The sequence below is a fragment of the Arctopsyche grandis genome, chromosome 1 (assembly GCF_051622035.1).
Source record: "Arctopsyche grandis isolate Sample6627 chromosome 1, ASM5162203v2, whole genome shotgun sequence".
Taxonomy (NCBI): Eukaryota; Metazoa; Arthropoda; class Insecta; order Trichoptera; family Hydropsychidae; genus Arctopsyche; species Arctopsyche grandis.
The window spans coordinates 9,796,891-9,818,136 of record NC_135355.1 but is presented as its reverse complement, the minus strand read 5'-3'; the positions used below and the strand labels follow the sequence as shown (position 1 = coordinate 9,818,136).

Here is a 21,246-nt window from a genome sequence, read left to right as displayed (position 1 = left end):
TATTTTCATGAATGATCTTGAAAACGCTCAATCACTTTTGTCGTCTGGTCCTGTTCAGAACTAAACGTTTTGGTTTTCTATCCGTTTTCTTGGTTGACTTTTGTTGTGATTAAAATTTTCAACACTATATTTATCACAGGGTAAGATTTTTGCACTACTCGATGCACTTCATTTTTTTATTAATGTAATTTATACAAATGCTGATAAAATTAAAGAGCCGCCGATTTAAGTTTACACACAGGCGGCCTAATTCCTAGGCGGTCCTGTGGCTATGACAAAACGAGAACCAATTTCTGGAAATAAATGAATCATACAAGCAAAACCACAAGTGTTTAAAACTGTTACAAGTTTACACGCCCTTTTCTCCAAATGAACAAAGACTGTATTGGTTCGTCTAAAAGCGAACAGAATTAGTAATATATGTAAATAGATTGCTATCGAGGGCACGGTAATGTTACTGTTTAATTTTGGAAATGTAATGTTTTAAAGTTAGCCTAACCATGGGTGGCAGAAAGTGGTGTTGATGGGATGCCGTTTGGCCGTTGATTTGCTCGTCGACGCTTCTTGATGGAGCTACGGTTTGTGGTGTTTGTGCAATTGCGTCAAATAGTCGGACTATTGCAAAGTGATATTGAAAGTGGATATTGATCTGAAACGATCAGAGCATGACCAGCCGGGCTCCAGCAGCTTCCGCTCTCGCCGGAATCATCGGTAAGTTGCCGACAGCATCACTTTCCCCAACATCAACATAACCTACATTTTATCGATGCACAACACAACATAACATGTCACCAATTCAGGTACAATCACCAAGACGAACGAGAAGTTGATGATCCAACACAGTGGCCTGTTGCAGGCGAACATGTCAGTGGTCGCATACCTCAACGAGACTCGCAAAATCACAGACCAGTTGAAGCTCCACATTGCCACTACGAAGAAAAATCCTGACGAGGCTCTCAAATTCTTAAATTAATCACTGTGAGTAAGAAATCGTTTATAAATCAAATATATATTTTTGAATAAAATGATTCGATAGAAAATGTTTTCGTTTTATTATCATGAATACTTTTATCACGATCACTTTTAAAGCGGGTGAACACTCACATTGAATGTAATTAATTAATTATAGAATTGTCGACCGACCATGACTACTCACTCTCCGAGTCGTAGATACCAACAATCTCTCCGACAGAAACCGTCGAAAATGCTGGATTACGGAAAGCAGGAGTGCATGAATGTCATCAATAATAACATGCCAACGGTTTGTGTGCGTAGACAAGCGGAAACCTTCGGGAAATGGTTCAATAATTTGATAGACGTGGATCGCAACAATTTAGGATTGTATATAGCTGATGATGCTGTTCTGCAGTGGTTCGGTCGCACTGTGAAAACAAAAAAGGATATTACTGGATTTTTAAAGTACGACATGAATTGCACTAGTCATCTTTTTACATCGGTTAAGTCGTGTGAACCCATCAAATTGAGGGGAGAAACGGTTAACTTGGAAAAAAGGTAAGATTGTTAAATCTTTGAATTTAAAGCTGGTTGTATTGTGTTTATTTTTATATATTTTTATTTTACAGGGATAAAAACGTAACTCCAATGGAGGATTTAGCTATGCCAATTAGTGGAGTTACTCCTTTGAAGATTCTTAAGAGTATTAAACAGATTTCATCGAAAAGTCCAACAGGTAAACGCACTCGGAGTCTTCCTTCTAGCCCAGAAGTGGAACGGTCAAAAAAACCTAAAACATCCAATGATAAAACTAGTGTAAAAATAGAATTTGATAAAAAAGAAAGCATCAAGTCAGATAAGTCATACGCAGCAAACACTCATATAAAATACGAATTGAGGAGTCTATATAAAAAGAGAAATGCTTTTTTAAATGATGATTGTATAAAAAGCCAGGGAAAGTCACGAGACAGTGTCACTGCTAGTGAAAAACGTTCCACGTCGAAGACTTTTAATAAGAACTTAGATTTGTCGTACCTGCCTCGTAGTTACATGGAAGCAACATGCATCTTACATTTTTCAAAAAATAGAAGTAGGAGAGGGGCTGATATATTTAAGTGGGAGAGACAATGTAAATTGCAAGTGGCTTTTAGTGAGAATCCTGTTTGTAAAGGTGAATACATAATATGGACGATACTATATACAGATGAGAACAAATGTAGAAGGAATTTGTTGGCAGACTTTGAGGCAGTTAGCAATGAGTTTGAAAGTAAAAAATAAATTAGTTTTTATTAGATTTACACACAGATCTGGCATCTATTGGAGGTGTTTATGGAAGTATATACAATTAAAACATTGTGTATTTGTTCATTTAATGATTATTATAATGGTACCATTTTTTTTAAATTTTCATTTAGAAAGTTCCTAATTTTTATTTTATATTGTAATAAAACATGCAAATACATATTTTGTGATTGAGTTAATCTACACTTTACATAAATAATTAAAGTTCAGAATTTCATATATTAAAAATATAAATGGCTAGTAATTTATTTTACATAACTTGAACTGACAAAGTGAAGCATATGCGAGTACGATCTTTGAGATCTTATTATTAACAGTCTTCGCCTAAAATACTTTCCCATGAATATTTGCATACATTTTTTAAATGATCGTAAATAATTTTATAATAAAAATAAACTGATTATGTTATTAACTTCCTCATGACAATATTATGATTGGAAATTGTACAAAATTGTAAATTGTAAGCATTTATGAAAAATCGTTATTTTTTTTGGTTTAAGGATTCAATTTTTTTTTGTAATTTCACCAATTAGATTTAGATAATCTTAGTTTTCGATTTTGTTATTATATTGTATTTTTTTATAGTAATATCTGTCAGCGGTTTTATAATTACATAGATCTGAAAAAACAATTTAAAAATATTAATTTGTAAACAAATTTGTATTAGTTTATACAAATATATTGTATTATAATACACCTTGCTCCAGCGATTAAGAATGAGTTGAATATATGTACGTAATAGAAAAAAACGTATTTTTAAGAATATACAATTAGTGAAAGTATTCAATTGTAGGTGTACAAATTTTATACATATATAAAATATTTACGTATTGTTAAGTTTATATGTATGTAGATATGACGGGCTGAAAACCAGACTGGTACAAGTGACATTTTAAAAAAAATCTTGTTTAAGTGCTAAAATAATAGCATATATGAAATGCTATTATTGTAGCACTTAAACCAGCTTTTTTTTTTTTAATGTCACTTGTACCAGTCTGGTTTTCAGCCCGTCATTTGTTAGAATAAGCAATGTCTTTAATTATTTTTATTCATGTAATTTTTTTTAAAATTGGCACAATTTTCGACTATTGAATTTCGATTCTCATGCAATAGATCTTATTGCAATATTAAATTAGGTGGTTGTGAAGACATTTTATAAGAAATTTACAATTGTATTGTATTGGCTGATGGGCTATCAAAGAAGGTGCACCCCATCTTCAGTTTCGAAGGAAAGAATCTTTCCATTTACTGGAAGGAATTTTTGTATCATTCAAGCTTGGGTAGACTGCATGCCTTTTTGTCGACCAACACAAACTAAAAACTACTGATCTTTGTAGTATTGTGCCTTCTTTAATGCAGGCCAGCTAAAAGCTCGCTCTAAAATCGTTAGGTAAAATTTGAAAAACTGATTGTGTGTCCATGAGAACAAAGTTGGTGCCGGCCAACAGTCGAGTAATTCATTTGATGAATGCAGTTTATGATCGTTGTTTATAATGAAAATGTGTCGCAAAAGTTTCCTAGTTTGTAGTTTTCTTTTGTAACCGGTATATATATATGATATATAAAAATTTGTAATTAATTGTTGAATTATCATAAGATTTAGTGAGATTTATATGTCAAAATGAAATTGGTGATATGTTTATAATCATTGTTATAGTTTTAATTTAGTTTATACAAATTTTCTACGAATACATTGCAGACTCGTGTTTTATCATTCGCTCCGAACATGTTTTATACAATCATCAGTTCCAGAATTGCACTAGTTAAATCGGTGACGAGTATGTATTGTTAGGGATGCTTTGTCGTATTATTCTTCGTCTCGTATTGGAAAGGTTACGTTGTAATTTTTTAGTTTTCTATTGTATCGAGTTATTTTTTTTATATTAGTATATACAACTATCAAATATATTACATATTGTATGTGAAATTTACGTGTTACGACTGTGAATTTTTATAAAGTATGTAGTGTGAAAAAAGTGAAAATATATTTTTGATATCTTTCAGTTTTGTTTCATTTAAATAATTGCGGACAAATTGGACTGAAATGGGATTTTTCAGTATAGTTTTTAAGAAAATTTAAGTGAAAGTCAAAAGAGTCGTACTATTATGCTGTGTATAGAGAAATGTTATAATAATAGTAGTGGCTTTAGGCGTTGTATTGTTGTCAAGTGACGATTGTCCACAGACATTCCTAAATAATTTTAGGATCATTCGTATTTGATGCTCGGTGTTCAATGTATGTCTGATAAAAACTTCTCTGGGCAAGGCACACCCAATAAACAATATAGGATACATTTTTATAAGTAAATTGATCATGTTTGACAGTTTTTAAAAGTGTCATGGCTAGTCACCGGAGCCTGAGGGGGCCGTGTATTGTTCAAAGGTTGTAAATGCATTGTTAAAGGTTTGCCGAACAATGGATAGCACTGTGACTATCCTACCTCTAGTCATGGCGATTGCCCGCATTCTACATAACATTTCAGGGGTGGCACCAGAGAAATGTAAAAATTATTTTTAAATAAATGGAAAAACATTTCTCTTGGTGGCGCCGAATACTCAATTATATTAATGACCAATTATTTAAGTATAATTAATATAAACACCGTTCATTTTATATTATACATATTTTTGTTGAAACTATACATTACACGTTAATTTATGAGTTCCCAAGGACAGACGAATACAAAAAAGTGGATAAAAATAATCCGCCAATTGAAAAAAGAAACGGATTGGTCACCAACGCCCAACACCACCATATACTCGAATTGTAAATAAATCTATATCAAAATAAAACTTAAATTTCTGTAGTGAATATGTGATGACCCTGATTGTTTTAGCGTAGTTATGGAGACGTGCCGCGTAATATTGAAACAATTTATTTATTCGTAAAGGCGTTTCTATTATAACATTTCTCTAGCTGGGTATGCATGTTTGATAAAACTGAAAGGTTAAAACAGAGTTGTGAAATAGCGATGAATGTGTTGACATTTAAAGACAAAATCTAAGTGCATAAATGTTCATATGTCGCAAAAGTAAAAAAAAAGAAATCTACTTCATTGTAATTGGATACATAAATAAATTCAGCAATATGTGGATTGCACATACCTGTGGGGTCACGGTGAAGTCAAAGCTGATGGTTATTCTATACAATGAAAATATTTTAGAATATACATATGTATCTAGATCGAAATATGGATGTTTGAATGATAGCAATAAAAACTGCGTTTTTGTGATGATGTGTGAAACATTTGAAATTTTATGCCAGGTGAGAGCGTGACAGATGTCAAGATGCAACAGGTAGTAAGCCAGTTAACGGTTTTGACAGAAACTGAAACGTGCTTCTTTTAAATAGACATAATATATACATTTACGACCTTGACCGTTTCAAAAATTTCAATTTCAACCTAATTTAGGGCTGCCAGATTTATTGATATTCAAACCGGAACATTATAATTGTATTCCCCCTCCAGGTACAGATATTACAAAAATGATAAAAACTTTGTAAAAAGTATTTCTAGTATTTCCTTTATTTTTTTCCAGTTTATTTAGTTATTTTATTATTAAATTAATTAATGACCTATTGCCAAAGAAGACTGAAAAAAAAAAGATTTTCTCAACCTCGTTTTTCTTGCTTTTTTAACCATGGATGTGGATCTACGGCGAGATTGAGATTCGTGCATTTGCAGTTTCATAACTGCGGGGGGGTCGGTATTTCTGAACAATGAAAGGTTAATAAGCAGCTATCGAAAACCGAGGCATTTGGCTGTCCCGAAAGTTACAGCCAAACCCGGAATACCGGACGGTGGCAGTCACCGCATCGAAAGTCGAAAAATCGAAATCTTTATGACTGGTGTTCGTTTTCCATGCATACATATGAAGAGCGGGTAGTATAAAATTCTCTCTCGTTTTGTCGTACAGTCTTATTTAATTTGCGCGAGCAGGATACAAGAGGAACAGGCTTTTCCTCTTGTATCCTGCCCGTGCACATTAAGTAAGGCTGAACGACAAAAAAAGAGAGAGAAGCAAAATGCATGGCAATACGTAGTATATCCTCAATATACCCAATATTTAATCGCCATAGTTTTTTATCAACTCAAAATAAAATAAAATAACATCATTAACCTATGCGGTAAAAGGAGGGTTTCTAGACGAGGCGGACCCACTAGGCTCGGTCGACCCGCTTCTTCCTGTGATTGGCTGCTTTTTGCGAGTACTCAGGTATTGCCGTGCTCGACTAAACTCGACTTTTACCTGATGAAATATTACAACATACATATACTGCCTGGTTCGCATATAATTTCGGACGATTGGGCAATCTTATACGTACCCCAAATGACAAGAAATGACCACGATGTTAAGCATTGAGCAAAACGAGAAATAATATTTTTATAATACACTAATGTTGTGCTCGTTGATATTTCAACAGGTAGTTTGGAAAGGAATGGCTACATGAATTAAAATTAAGTAATATTTTCAAGGGCGTCATTTCACCTTTTCCCAGAGGGGGGCAAAATTTTTAATCAATAAGGAATGACTTTCTAGGGAGGGGTGTATTATATACAAAAAATGAGTGTATATGAATTATAATTATTTCTTTTAATCTTTTTTTTTTATTTATATATTTTTATCACTAAAATAATTTTAAAAATCTATTTAGAGATTTGGTTTGTTGGTTTAGTATTTAAACATTCAGGGTACGTATAAGATGGGTCTACGTGACGAGACAGAATGTTAAATTACAGAAAACACAAATATCGCAAGGCAAAGATCGAAAATCGAAAGATCTTAAGTCGAAAGATAAAAAAAAAAACGGTGCATGGTAAACGGTACATACTCACGTACATTCTGCGCGCGCACATTAATACGGGAGGAAAAGCCTGTTCCTCTTGTTCCTGTTGTATCCTGCTCGCGCAAATTAAGTGAGTATGTACCGTTTACCATGCACCATTTTTTTTTTAATCTTTCGATTTTCGATCTTTGCCATATTTTTGCCGATATTTGCGTTTTCTGTAATTTAACATTCTGTCTCGTCACGGAGACCGGTATAAGATGTATTGTTAATTTCCATTAGGTTGATCGGTGAAAATCTAAAATTCGCGTTTTTTTCTCCGGCCTAATGAATGTATGTACAATTTTTTTTCTATACATTTCAAATCTGCCCAATAAAATTTGCATAATTTTCATTTGTGAGATAAAAACGCTGTGCAAATGAATATATTGAGTTTCGACATAAAAACAACGATTATGACGTTGTGAGCGCAATGTGCAGCAATATAAAATTCCAGTAACTTATACACATGTTGATACCTGATATTCTCATGATAAAATTTTTTGAGGTGAAGAATAATGGATAAAATGATGAGCTGGCAAATATTGCGGTTTGGACGTAAATGGAAGTAGAACGACATGGGGACTTTTTTTGGTGCGCCCAATCATACCTACATATAAAAGTCGATACATTTCTGCCTATTTTTCATACATTCTGATTAGTTTTAGCCTTAAAAGTCGTAAGCCAAACTGGTCCTCTTTGTTTAAATACTGCACTATCGAAAATAATAAGCTATTTTTGTATATTTACTGCAATTTTCACGGATGTAAGGACAAGTTGTGTGCACATTGCACTTATCCACACTATTTGAGAATGTGTGGAGAGGGAGAGTTGAAATGTTGCAAAACGTCCTATAAGGTCACTGTCAAATAGAAAACGACCAGTCTCATATAAGCGTTCGTCGTGGGCGAACACTGTTTACTATAAACACATACATTAGTATAACAATTCTGAAAAAGCAAATATAATACAAATTAGCATTCATTTGTGCAGTTGTCGTCAACTACGCGAAAAAATCATACTGATAAGATTTGCAAAAGAGTACTGTAAATATTGTGCTAGTTAAATTGTGAAAAAAAATTTTGAATCGTAGTTGAATGACAGACTCACAGACAAACCCAAACAAACTGTTATTAGCATAAAAAATTAGAAAGTGTTCAGTGTAGTGTATAAGCGAATTTATATCACGCAACTCGGCAAATATGGCTATATTTTTCGGAGTTTTAGTCGTGATTGCATGTTTTTCTGTGATGGCCGTCGTAGATTCTAAAAGATCTAGCAATAGTAGAGTGACAGATTTGAATTATGATGCAATAGTATTTCCAGATACTTTTGGTGATATGCAGAGAAATTTTAATGAACGAAGAACATTGAAAAATACAAGAAACAGCACAATATCTCAAGTAAGTGGAAACGACAATTTATTTATTATAATAAACAAGAAATTTGCTCAGAATATATGAATTTTGAAGAAATCATGTTCAAAATTTATTTTACACTGAACTTTCACCTTTTTTTCTCATCGATGCTGAAGCCACGTTGGAAAACAATGCATTTTTATTTATTTATTAATAACATTGATCAAATTTAAATTCATTAAGGATCTGTTTAATTAAGTATGAATCCTATTATGATGAATCGTTTAGATATATATTTTTCTGTAACCTGTTTTGAACGAATCTCAAATGTAGCATTTAAGCATCGATAAAAAAACCACTACCGTTAAATGACTGTCATTATCCTTCATTCATAATTTCAGAAATTAATGGTTGGCACAATAATTCGAGGCGTGGAATCATCGTTGTTAAAGAGTTCATCATCAAATGACCTCAAGTTTTTCCCGTTCAATTGGTCTTAATACAAGAGATGCAGTCACACAGAGTTTTGATAGTTTAGCACACGTAAAAAGAGCCTAAACTATACTATCCCTGGCAAATCTCACCCCCTGTGTTTGCAGTGATATTTTATGTATTGACTTGTATTGACTTAGGTTTGATAGTGATTCCCATATTTGAAGAAATATAAGAGAAACTGGTCGAAAAATTAGCATCGTACAAATTAATAATGACATGAAGATACGCCCATCACAGTTAGAAACCATGAGCACGTCTATGCCATTTAGTGTGTTCTTAGTAAGAACTTCTTACTATTAAAGTCGTTTTGTCTGGTTACACGGTATAGGCACGGTTATTACTAAAGCCCGGACCCAGAGCGCGCCGTTCAATGTTCAAATGTTGTAAATGCATTGTTAAAGGTTTGCCGAACCTTTTTTTACAAAGCATTTACAACAATTGAACAATGAGCGACGCGCTTTGGGTCCGTACTCTAGGTATTACTAGCAATATCCGGGTTCCGGTTTTACATAAAAGAAAAATCTCCGGGTCAAATAATTATGTGGCGATTTTTTCACTTTCTAAATAAAATATCATCATCATCATCATCATTTACAGCCATTCGCCATCCACTGCTGGATGAAGGCCTCTCCAACACGCTTCCACTCGTCTCTGTTTTGCGCAACACTCATCCATCTCATTCCGCACATTTTCCTAATTTCGTTCACCCATCTTCCTTGCGGTCTTCCTTTTACTCTTTTGCCTTCTCTCGGGTACCATTTAAGCACTTCTTTTGTCCACCTTTCGTCCATCCTCCTAGCTACGTGACCCGCCCATTGCCATTTCAATCTCTTCACTCTATCCACTATGTCCACTACCCTTGTCATATTTCTCACCCACGTGTTCCGCTTTCTGTCTTTCCTCGTTATGCCAAGCATACAGCGTTCCATACTTCTTTGAGTGCATTGGATTTTATTTAGCATCTTGGCGTTCAGTGTCCAAGTTTTACATCCATACGTCATCACTGGCAAAACGCATTGATCAAAGATCCATTTCTTCAGGCAGAGTGGCATTTTTGATTTAAAATCAGCATTCATCCGTCCAAATGCACTCCATCCTAATTTCATACGTCTCTTTATCTCTTCATCTTTACTACCAGACATGTCAATTATTTGACCTAAATATAAATAATTATTTACTACTTCTACTGGTTTATCATCTAAGGGGATGCTATCAGGCATGCAATAACTATTGAACATTAGTTTGGTCTTATCTACGTTAATTTTTAATCCTACTTTTCTTCTTTCTCTGTCCAGCTGTGTTAGTCTGATAAGTAGGTCAGCTGAATCACGAGCTACTAAAACTATATCGTCTGCGAACCGAAGGTGAATGAAGCGACCATTGATGCTTACTCCGGCTGTATCCCAATCCAAGTTCCTGAAAACTCCCGCAAGCACCGCATTGAATAACTTGGGCGAGATTGTATCTCCTTGTCTTACTCATTTTCCTATGTTAAATCTATCTATACCTGAAAAAATTTTAACCGAAGCTGTGGCATTCTTATATATTGCAGCTAACAGTCCCACATAGGGTTCCGGCACTCCCTGTGTTTGTAGAGCGTTAAGTACTGCATTATGACTAACTGTATCGAAGGCTTTCTCATAATCGACGAAACCTAGGCACAATGGCCGTTGATATTCGTTGGCGCGCTCGATTAGTTCGCCAACTACTTGGAGGTGGTCCATTGTGCTGAAATTTGCCCTAAACCCTGCCTGCTCTATAGGTTGGTTCTCGTCGAGGATATTCTTCAGCCTTTCTGTAATAACCTTCGTGAAGAGCTTGTAGACCGCTGAAAGTAAACTAATGGGTTGGTAGTTCTTGATATCGCTTTTGTCGCCTTTTTTGTGTATTAAAATGATAGTTGCGTTATTCCATCCTTCTGGTATAGCTTGGTTCTGGATGCATTTGCTGAAAAGCCTAGCTAAGATATTAATTAGGGGGGGGCCGCCACATTTTAGTAAGTCAATGGGAATATTATCTTCCCCTGGGGTTTTACCGTTCTTTGCAGTTTTTAGCGCGGCCTCTACTTCGCTAGGCAATACTGCAGGAACCCTTTGGCCGTGTGTCGATTCCGGAACGGGAAATTGACCGTTGTTGTTCTCGTAAAGTTTTGCATAGAACGTATAAACTCTGTCTATGATCTCTTCTCTATTCCTAATTATTACTCCGCTCTCTGATCTGATTGCGATCATTTGGTCTATGCCTAAGAAAAGATCTTGTTTGCACTTTTTCAGGCTACGGTTATTCTTAATGGTATTTTCTATTAGCTTGCTGTTAAAATCCCTGACATCCCTGACTATTCTCTTCTTAATTTCCTTATTTACTAGATTGTATTCTTGCTTATTATTATCCCTATCTAACTTCCTTTTATGCTTAATTAGATTTTTGGTTTCCTCTGAAATTTTGCTAAGCTTAATCTGTTTCCTGAGTCCAACTAATTTCTTACCTGTTGAGGTTAGAACCGAACTAATTACATTGTTCAATTCCTCGATGTCTGCTTCTGGGTTTAATTTCCCGTATCGATTTCCAAGTTCGAGTTCGAATTCCTTTTTCCTAGACCTTAGTTGAGCGAAATCTGGAGAGTTACTGCATCCTTTTATTAATTTCCTACGTTCGCAATTTATATTAATGGCCATCTTGGCACGGACTAATCTGTGATCGCTACTTACATATATCTACTTTACTTAAAACACTAACGTCTTTAACGGAGTGCAGGGCATTTGTTTATATACCATATAAACTTGGTAATTTCTTAAAACCCAGTGGGTTTTTGTAGTTTTTTTTTGCTCAATTCTTATTGTATTTTCTTTTTTTATTATTATTATTTTTTAAATCTTAATTTTGATTTTTGTTTTATATATTATTTTTGTTGTTATTAATTTCTAAACCCTCGGCCCATCGGTAATTCCGCCTCTCCCAAGAATTTTTAAATAAATACATAAAAATATTAATGTAAAAAAATAAAGTAAAGTAAATAAGAAGTGTCAGCCGTGGATATATAATATGTACATATGTACAATTTTATCTATAAAACCGCAATTACGATGGTTTTTGTCGGAGGAAAAACGTGTTTAACAACCAGAAATACTGATTTGCAATGATTGTTCAAGTTAAACATTGCCATATCATAATGGTACATATTTGTGCACACATCCAGCTCATCGTCCGTGTTCAAAGTGACAATTTAATTATTTATAAAAGTCTAAATTGTTTTTACAACACGTAAAATATCTAAATATGCGCTTGCGGTCATATATGTATGTAGTATGTACATACATATTAACGTACGTACTGCGGTCAAATTCGGTACAAAAAGGATATCCACCGGGAAGTTAATAAATTATTGGAATATCCTGGATAATGAGTAACGGCAATATGGGTTCTTTACCCATTTCGTATATTTCACATTCGATTATTTTTCAAATGTCTGAAATAGTAGTATAAAATAATAGTATACAATAAATAGTAGTGTCTGAAATAGTAGTATACATATTTATATATGTAGTGACTTTCTACTAAAATGAATAATATTATATTATAATTTTATTACATGTTGTTAGATGTTATTGAGAGATTGACTCTACTAAAAACCTCAATGTCTTACTAGCTTACTACACGTCATATCTAATAAATATATTCTTCTTAATAGTATACTCTCGATTATCCGGGCTAATGCTGGGGAGGAAGGGCACGGATAATTGAAAAACATGGATAATCCGAATCATCAAATTTTGACTTGCTTTCGAATATAATATCATATTTACAACACAAATTTTTGTTTCATAATTTTATTACTCATTATTTATTAATAAAAGCGCTTATAGCTAAGCAGATATGTGGCCGTTAGTACCTATAGTTAGTACTACTGCTGCCAAAATATAAAGAAAGTCTAGTCAATCAGCCAGACAAAGCATTAAAGTTGTCTACTAATCCTAATTTCCCATGGGAAAACTTGGCTGTTTCCTTATACATTTGACCGTTAATTGGTATTCCTTCTGCTGTTACGATTATTTGATTTAACCATATGAGTATAGTTACCAAACCGCTAACCGAATCAGATTGAAATTTTTTCCATGTAATAGAAATTATAAATTTTATATTGAATATTTTTACCTGAACCGGAAGTAGTACTTTTACTCTAGAGAATCGTTTTTTAGTTTTTTTATGTTTTTATTAGAAAATTAACGGTATCGTATTTAATTAAACTCTTGGAAAGATTTCAGAAAAACATTTTTAAGAATCTTAAAAACATAAAAATTTCAAATTAGCGAAGTAAATCTAATGTAAACCTTGTAAAAACATGCACCGTATGTTTATTCTTATATATGTACATATAATATGTGCATACATACAATATGTATGTACATATGTCACAGTACAATGAAACTTTTGGCTGTCAAAAATGTTTAGATATCAAAACGTGAAGTATTTAAAAGGAAAATCCTGTACATATTATATATGTATAATACATACATACATACATATTGATAATTGAATAGGTAAAAATTATGTGCGGAATAATCTTTCCTCAAAACTTTTTCCGCAAAATTAGTACAGTAAAGCAAAGTTAGTACAGTAAAGTTAGTAGTTTGATTTTTGAAAAATATTTTATAACATAGATAGCTTTCTTGAAATATTAAATAATGCAAATGTGTATTAAATAGGATGTCTTTCTTCAGAAAGTTTAATCGAAGTTGAACGAAACTATTTACTTTATTTACATACATATGTACGTAGTAACAATTGAAAAATTTTTGTGATCATGCGAAAATTCGAACTCTGACTGACTCCAACTCAGACATGATCGATCTAGAAAAAATGTATTTGTGCTAGTATGTGTCTGTGAATTTTAGGGATTTTTTGAACACCTATTGAACTGAAATTTGGTTTTTAAGCATTTCTGAAATCAGTTTCAGAAATGCTTATCGATACGACGTCAATTTTTTTCAAATTTTTAAGTTGACTGGAAATGGTACCTCTCCTTATAGGTGTCCTCTTTTTTTAAAGTTTTTGAATTCAATTATCTCCCAAACCGCTCAACGGATACACAAATATTTTTACCTCAACCGGAAGTAGTAGTTTTATTCCAGAGAATCGAGGCTTTTTATGTTTTTCTCAGAAATCTTTTACTGTTTGTATGTGAAGTGGATTTTTTCCTATTAGAAATGTCAAACGTGTTTGTGACCCCACGATTTTTTCCACAGTACTGAACGTATAGAGGTGAAAATTTATTTCAGATCGCACAAGACTACATATTTACTAAACACTTACATATATTCTATTTTCACTGAACGTATCAAGCTGAAAATTTATATTTGTATTTTTTATGTACTAACTTAGAGTTGATAAAGTTTTGGTTAGAATTCGTATACCGGATGTAGTAATTTTTTTACAACAATATTTCATCATTTTGACTTTTTAATTTTTTCTTCTTGATATTTTGTGTTTATAATATTTATAGTGATGTTAAGTATTAAAAAAATTAAACAAAATCCGATAGCCGGAAGTAGAACTTTTGTCTTGTGTAATTTTTATTGAAAATGAACGTTTGAACGTGTATGTATGTATGTTTGTTTCATTTTCGAATTTTGTTTTTATACCTCTTATATTCTTTATATATGTACATAGATAAAGTTGTGGGATCACAATATTTGATTCGATTTGGATACAATGAAAACTTGCGGCCGTATATATATATATATATATATATATATATATATATATATATATATATATATATATATATATATATATATATATGTATTTTTTTTTTTGGCGAGAATTCCAATGTCAGAGGAGATTTTTAAACCCTACTTGACCAACTTAATTCAAATCAGTTGAAAAACCGGTCGAAATACTTTTGATATTTTCCTCATGTGAATATGCATTGCATTAAATAAGAGATATTTTATATTCTAAGAAAATAAGTTGTATTGATGTATGTATATTTTTCCTTCTATTGCATAAATACTCTTTTGAGTTAAGTTCCCAATAGAATTTACCAATACGTATTTAATATACTTTTCAAAGGAATGATGAGTTTCAAATTTTAAATGGGCATGCTATTTTGTTTTGTTTAAGGTAGTAATAATTTTATATAAAATTCTAATTTTATTTATTTATTTTTTCAGATGTCTTTGGAAATGGCCAAAAGTTTCAATGACGTTGACAACATAGATGATTTTTTAAATAGACATTTGGATAATAAAAATGATTACTATAATGCTATCAATGACAATCCTTTCATAGTTGGAGGTATGTTTATATTGCTATTGCTTAAAACCATTTAAAGTATTAAAAAAAGGTAATGGATAATAGATGTCTCGGTGGACACATCTAATGAGTGGAAACTATGGTTTAATCTGATAACTTATTTCAATGAAATGCGCATTGGGAAATTTTATTAATTATTGCTTAAACTTATTTTATCTCATGAAAGCCTATTTTGTGTCACAATTTATTCTACATAGTAAAAAGGGAGTATTATATTTCTTCAAAAAGTCTACATAATTATATAGGATAATTTGATATTTACAATACATACAATAATTAATTAATGAATTATCATTAATTACTATTGACTAATTATGCTCCCAATGAACGCGAATTCGCAGAATAGAATTATTAAAATACGCCATCGTGACATGGAAACAGTGTACTAAATATACATACATATGTACATATGTATTATGATTTTACAAATATAAATAATAGATTTTATAAATAGAAATAAAAGAATTCGGATGTGACCAACCCATGACTTTATCTATGTATTTGAGGAATATAAGAAGTTCACAAAACAAAATTCGATAATTAAACATACATATGTATACGTTCACGTATACCGGTTATGGGAGCGTTTCCGATACAAATTGAGCGCAAATGTAGGGAAACTTACACAAGGAAAAATTTTCGTATTTTGTTCAAATTTTTTTTACTTAAAATCACTATAATTATTATACACATTAAATATCAAGAAAATAAAAATAATTTAAAAGGTCAAAATAAAACAATGAAATACTGTTTTAAGAAAAAATCCCACTTCCGGTTTATTAAGTCTTTTTCGAAATTATACATATATTAGATAGTGATTTTTTTTTTATTTTCATCACATTGATACAAGAATAATATGTACATGAATTTCGTGAAGAGCACACATGTTTAAGGGGTTGAAAAAAATAGTGGAAGAAAAATCGAACAAGAGTAAACTGCCACTTCCGGTTGACGGATGCTTACAAAATTTTATACTTAACTTGGTATTAAGCTTAAACTTCTAGATATGAAATTTCAGTTCAATACACCAAAAGGTTTCTGAGAAAAACATAAAAAACCTCGATTCTCTAGAGTAGAAGTACTACTTCCGGTTCAGGTAATATTACATTATATTACATTATATTACGGTATAAAATTGATATACTGATTCGGTTAGCGGTTTGGAAGATAATTGAATTCAAAAACTTTAAAAAAAGAGGACACCTACATATGTATGTACATACATATAAGGGGAGGTACCATTTCCAGTCAACTAAAAATTAAAAAAAAAATTTACGTCGTATCGATAAGAATTAAGTTTCAGTTCGATAGGACTAACGGTGTTCAAAAAATCCCCAAAATACACTGATACAGACACAGAAATTTTTTCTAGATCATGAAAACGTGATCAGTGATCGATTCTGAGTTCGAATCCGTCAAAATCCCGAGTTAGAATTTTCGCATTATCACAAAACGTCATCTATTATTATTATAATAGCTAAGGGGGAGTCGGATGAATAAAATGGGAATTTAGCGGGCCGAACTAAGCAACTGCTTTGTATTTTTCATTGAATTATTATAATTAATAAAAATAACATTATTCTTTTAAACAAGAAGGAGTGATGTATTGATTTTAATTATTAGTATCAAATAACCGTTAGAACCAAAATTCTCCTTCTGACTATTTAAAAAAAAAAAGAATTTACCAGGTACCTCTTTAGGTTGATAGTGGAACAAGAAAATGTTGTTTGTTATATTTCCGGTAGCCTGTGGACATTATTTAATTTATACATATAATATGCTATCAATATGGCCCATTATCAATATGTCCTGCCCACAAAGGACACAGCACTGGTCAAAATGTTTGTTTACAAGTATTTTCTTATGAATCGTCTATATATGTACATATTTATGTACTTAAATAATTTACTTAAAAATGTGTTCAATCAATATTTTTTAAAATAAGGCTTTGATTGTAAATTTTCATATAAACAAATTTAGCTTAACTTTTTTTATAAATAATATTCATAATAGTATGTTTTGTTGACAAAAACTTTCAGTATAAATATGAGTTTATAAGAGTTTTATACGTACATAATACAATTATTTTAATCAATAAAAAGTAATTTTATATATTTTTTTTGTTTAAGCTCGTTTTGGTTTTGAAACAAAGGGACGTTCAGGTAAATATTGAAAAAACAAAAATTTAATATGTTGCAAAATGTGTGAAAAACCAGCAGTTAATTATTAATTTCCAGGTGTTCTTCCCTTTGCAAAATCAGCAAATTGTATGCCAGAATTGACAGTGGTGCCTCTTTTTCCTGAAGGTACCGAGAATAGTGGCGTTTTTCATTTACCATCTTGTACAAGAGTTTTACGATGTGGAGGGTGCTGCAATAACGCATTGCTTTCTTGCGAACCCACAGACATAGGACGAAAACAATTTAGAGTAAAATTATTTTCCGAAAAAGAAAAACGTTTTACAATCCCAAATAGTTTATTTTATTGGTTTGGTATTTGTTTTACAGATTTATGAGTTAACTCAGAATGGCAATTCGCCACATTACAAAAAGTTCATCAATGTTACCCTGGAGGAACATTTGAAATGCAAATGTGATTGTACCATCAAGGAAAAGGTGTGTAATTAATATACAAATGCTTACATTAAATATTATATATTCTATTTATTTTGTTATACTATACTGTATGTGCAGTGTTTTTATCTTATGATGGCGCATTCCCTCGTCAAAAATCTCCATCAATATACCTAGTACTTATATTTATATATTTTTATGTACTCGTATATATAGGGTTGCCAGATTTCTTCCAAATCAAACCGGAACCCCCCACACGAAAAAAATAAACAATATTCTTAGACCACTTCTATTTTTCTTGGGCTGGCACGTAGCTTCTACTTAATTATTTTTAATTTATACTAAATAAGAAAATAAAATCAGCAAATTTTAACATTGATTGGAACAAGAACAGTCAAAAATAAACAATTTTAAATATCAATTTGTATATTTTTCATTAGATTTGGCCTTCTGCAAGACTACTTTATTTTTAAATACATAATCATACATTTGGCAATAATAGAAATCACAGTTTTGAATGCACTGTAGAATACTTTTAACTACATATGTACATATCTATAGAAAGTCTATTTCTGTCGTCAGTCCATTGAATCTCCACTAACGAGAATATTCCCTCCACGTTACCGTTATGCCCTGGTATGGAGAAAATATACTCGCACATGCGATATAATTCTTTATATTGTTCGGGAAATTCCATTTTTATTTGCGAAAATATAACTACCCATTTTTTTACAGCTATTTTTCCATTCCAATTTGAAGATTGTAATTATTTTTATTAATATATTTTTAATGAAACAAATTGAACAAATAAATATGTGTCATTTGTTATAATATTTTTCGTATTGAAATATTCAACCGTTTTTGGAATATCTAGCCATTCTGGTATTTTTTCCAAGCTCATCCAGGAAAAGACATGGTATTGTCTATTGTTTCAAATAATCTGTCAATGTTTTATAAAACTTTGCTGCTTCTTTATTTAATCCATCAATTTGTTCCTTTAAAATTGTTTAAAAAGTATGCATAGTAGAAAAATTTGAAAACTGGGACTTTTGTGCGTCCCGAAAGGTTCGTTCGTGACACTGGGACACGAGGCTTAAAACCGGTGACAATCCCGATTAATCGGGACGCCTGGCTATGTACATATGTATGTATAATATGGTTCGGTGATTACTAGTCAAATGTGAACCGGTCACTGGACAACTGGTCGCTCTAGATCGGTCACTCGTGATCATCCGTCACGCCAAAACTGGTCACGAGAAAACTGGTCACACCCTAAAACTGGTCACACCCGAAAATTGGTCATGAAAAAACTGGTCACACCCAAAAATTCGAGCAATTCTTAATTTTTGGGTGTGACCAGTTTTTCGTTTAACCGTTTTATTATATATTTGTAGAATACATACGTCTTTGTGGGATAAAAGATATATGTATAAATATTATTTTTCACTGCTGCTTTAATAGTTGCTAATGCTTCTATTATATAAATACATATGCACATGAACTGTATTTTAGCAAATTTTCAAACCACGTTGGTTCAGATATTCGGTGGAAAATAGTTTCAAAAGAAAATCTCTAGATATTGCATATGAAATAAATGTTTGATTTGTGTATGTTTCAATTTTATTTGCGGTTGCAGGATTGTAAAGGTCATCAAGTTTATAATGCCAATGAATGCAGATGCGTTTGCCGAGATATTCAAGCTGAGTTACGGTGTTCGAATCAGAATGATCGCTATTGGAACTCTTCCACCTGCTCTTGCGAATGTATTGAACTTTCCGAGTGCAGTACTGGCACATATTTTGATGACCAAAGTTGCAGTTGTAAAAGGCGATAATATTTTTTGAATGTATTTTGAGCGATTTATTTGAATGTATTTTGTGAAATCATAAGTACACCGTGCCATGTATTGTGATTTTTTTTTTGTATTTGTAGATTTAACAATTTAATTTAAAGAATGTTACACAAAAACTATGAATATGGATAGCAAAGAATATCTGTTATTAAAAATAATTATAATATTTATTTATTATTAAATAAAAAATGCTTCTTGAAAAGCGCAATGGTTTGTTTTAATTTATTTATCGGCTGTTTGTGTTTTACATATGGACATTTATTTCATTTTAGACTTATCCTTAAAATTTAGCATACATATTATCTATTATGTGTTTATATAACGTATATTATTATAATACGTATGTATATCTCAATAAAAATGAAGACGTAAATAAAAAGCTGGCCAATTGTATAATAAATATTCAAGGTTTAAGCTCAATTCTATTATGATTATGTATATTAATGTTATTTGTAATATTACGTAAATTAAAAAAATATAAATAATTATAGGAATTATATCAAGATATATCACGCGATCATGAATGAATTATTTGCTACACACATATTTTATTTACTTCATTGAATAAACAAGAAAATCGCATTTGTGCGTAAATTGCCACAGAATAAATTTTTCTTCGAAAAAATAACAAAATTTATTTCATAATTTGGTCCGAAAAACTCATAAAAATAACGAAAAATCGATAATTCTATTCAACTTGATATTCCAGTCGCAGTTCTGGTGGATTATCTGGATAAATATTTCTTTTAAATGTGTCAAAGGATATGTACCTAATATTTATATTGCTAATATGAATGAAAAAAGCTTCTAAAATTTTTCTTTTAAAATAAAATACTTTCAGGAGGGGAGGGTTGGGGTGTGCCCGTGTTTGAACCCTCCTCAAAAAGAAATCCTGGCTACGATCGTGAGACGTATAATTATTGTATAGATCAGGCCTGGGCAAACTGCGGCCCGCGAGCGAAATTCAAAAATTGTTTACTTTTTTCTGATCTGAAAATTTGTCGATTTGTTAAATGTTTTATTATTTCTGACATAAGATACAATTCGAATTTGGGCCAAACTACATAGAACTGTAATGAGCAATTATCATCAATATTAGAATCGATCACATGGTACTTGATAGCTCTCGACGAAAGTAATGATCGAAAAGATACCGCACACTTATTAATTTTCATACGCGGATGTAACTCTAAATTTGAAATTATTGAAGAGCTTTTGTCATTGGAATCACTTAAAGATCAAACAACAGGAGCTGATATTTTTGAAAAAAATTGTTAATTGCTTAAAAAAATATAATTTACAATGGAACAAATTGGTAAGCATAACAACTGACGGAGCACAAGGTTTGACCATTAAAGAAAATCCAGGATAAAATTTGCGAAAATTGTCTTGATTACATTTTAATTATAATTCATTGTATTATACATCAACAAGTATTGTACAAAAATGTGTTAAAAGTTGAACATGTGACATCTTATATTATTAAACGTGTAAATTTAATACGATCGAGTGGCTTGAAACACAGACAATTCATTGCTTTTCTTCAAGATATTAAATCTGAGTTCACAGATA

At 31.8% G+C, this 21,246-nt stretch overlaps 2 protein-coding genes across 3 annotated transcripts; both read left to right on the top strand.

The window, feature by feature from the left end:
• The first annotated feature begins 530 nt into the window (after window positions 1–530).
• On the top strand, window positions 531–4,258 carry LOC143923191 (uncharacterized). Of its 2 annotated transcripts, none has more exons than XM_077446753.1 (5): window positions 531–711; window positions 801–978; window positions 1,130–1,512; window positions 1,584–1,855; window positions 3,251–4,258. In XM_077446753.1, the coding sequence occupies exons 3-5, from the start codon at window positions 1,145–1,147 to the stop codon at window positions 3,280–3,282; spliced, it is 672 nt and encodes a 223-aa protein (XP_077302879.1). In that variant the 5' UTR covers window positions 531–711; window positions 801–978; window positions 1,130–1,144; the 3' UTR covers window positions 3,283–4,258. The 2 variants fall into 2 exon arrangements, with proteins under 2 accessions (XP_077302879.1, XP_077302873.1); XM_077446747.1 differs by having other exon boundaries at window positions 1,584–2,572.
• Window positions 4,259–7,945: 3,687 nt separating this feature from the next.
• Window positions 7,946–19,880, top strand: LOC143913966 (vascular endothelial growth factor A-like). Its single transcript, XM_077434021.1, has 6 exons — window positions 7,946–8,487; window positions 15,108–15,231; window positions 17,379–17,411; window positions 17,487–17,677; window positions 17,757–17,864; window positions 19,459–19,880. The coding sequence occupies exons 1-6, from the start codon at window positions 8,287–8,289 to the stop codon at window positions 19,654–19,656; spliced, it is 855 nt and encodes a 284-aa protein (XP_077290147.1). The 5' UTR covers window positions 7,946–8,286; the 3' UTR covers window positions 19,657–19,880.
• The last annotated feature ends 1,366 nt before the right edge of the window (window positions 19,881–21,246 follow it).

Bases quoted from the DNA above. Each gene is read 5' to 3' on its own strand.
- LOC143923191 (XM_077446747.1), top strand. From the start codon at position 1,145: ATGACTACTCACTCTCCGAGTCGTAGATACCAACAATCTCTCCGACAG. The intron at 1,513-1,583 runs GTAAGATTGTTA...TTTATTTTACAG, and splicing joins ACGGTTAACTTGGAAAAAAG to GGATAAAAACGTAACTCCAA.
- LOC143913966 (XM_077434021.1), top strand. From the start codon at position 8,287: ATGGCTATATTTTTCGGAGTTTTAGTCGTGATTGCATGTTTTTCTGTG. The intron at 8,488-15,107 runs GTAAGTGGAAAC...TTATTTTTTCAG, and splicing joins GAAACAGCACAATATCTCAA to ATGTCTTTGGAAATGGCCAA. The intron at 17,678-17,756 runs GTAAAATTATTT...TTTGTTTTACAG, and splicing joins TAGGACGAAAACAATTTAGA to ATTTATGAGTTAACTCAGAA.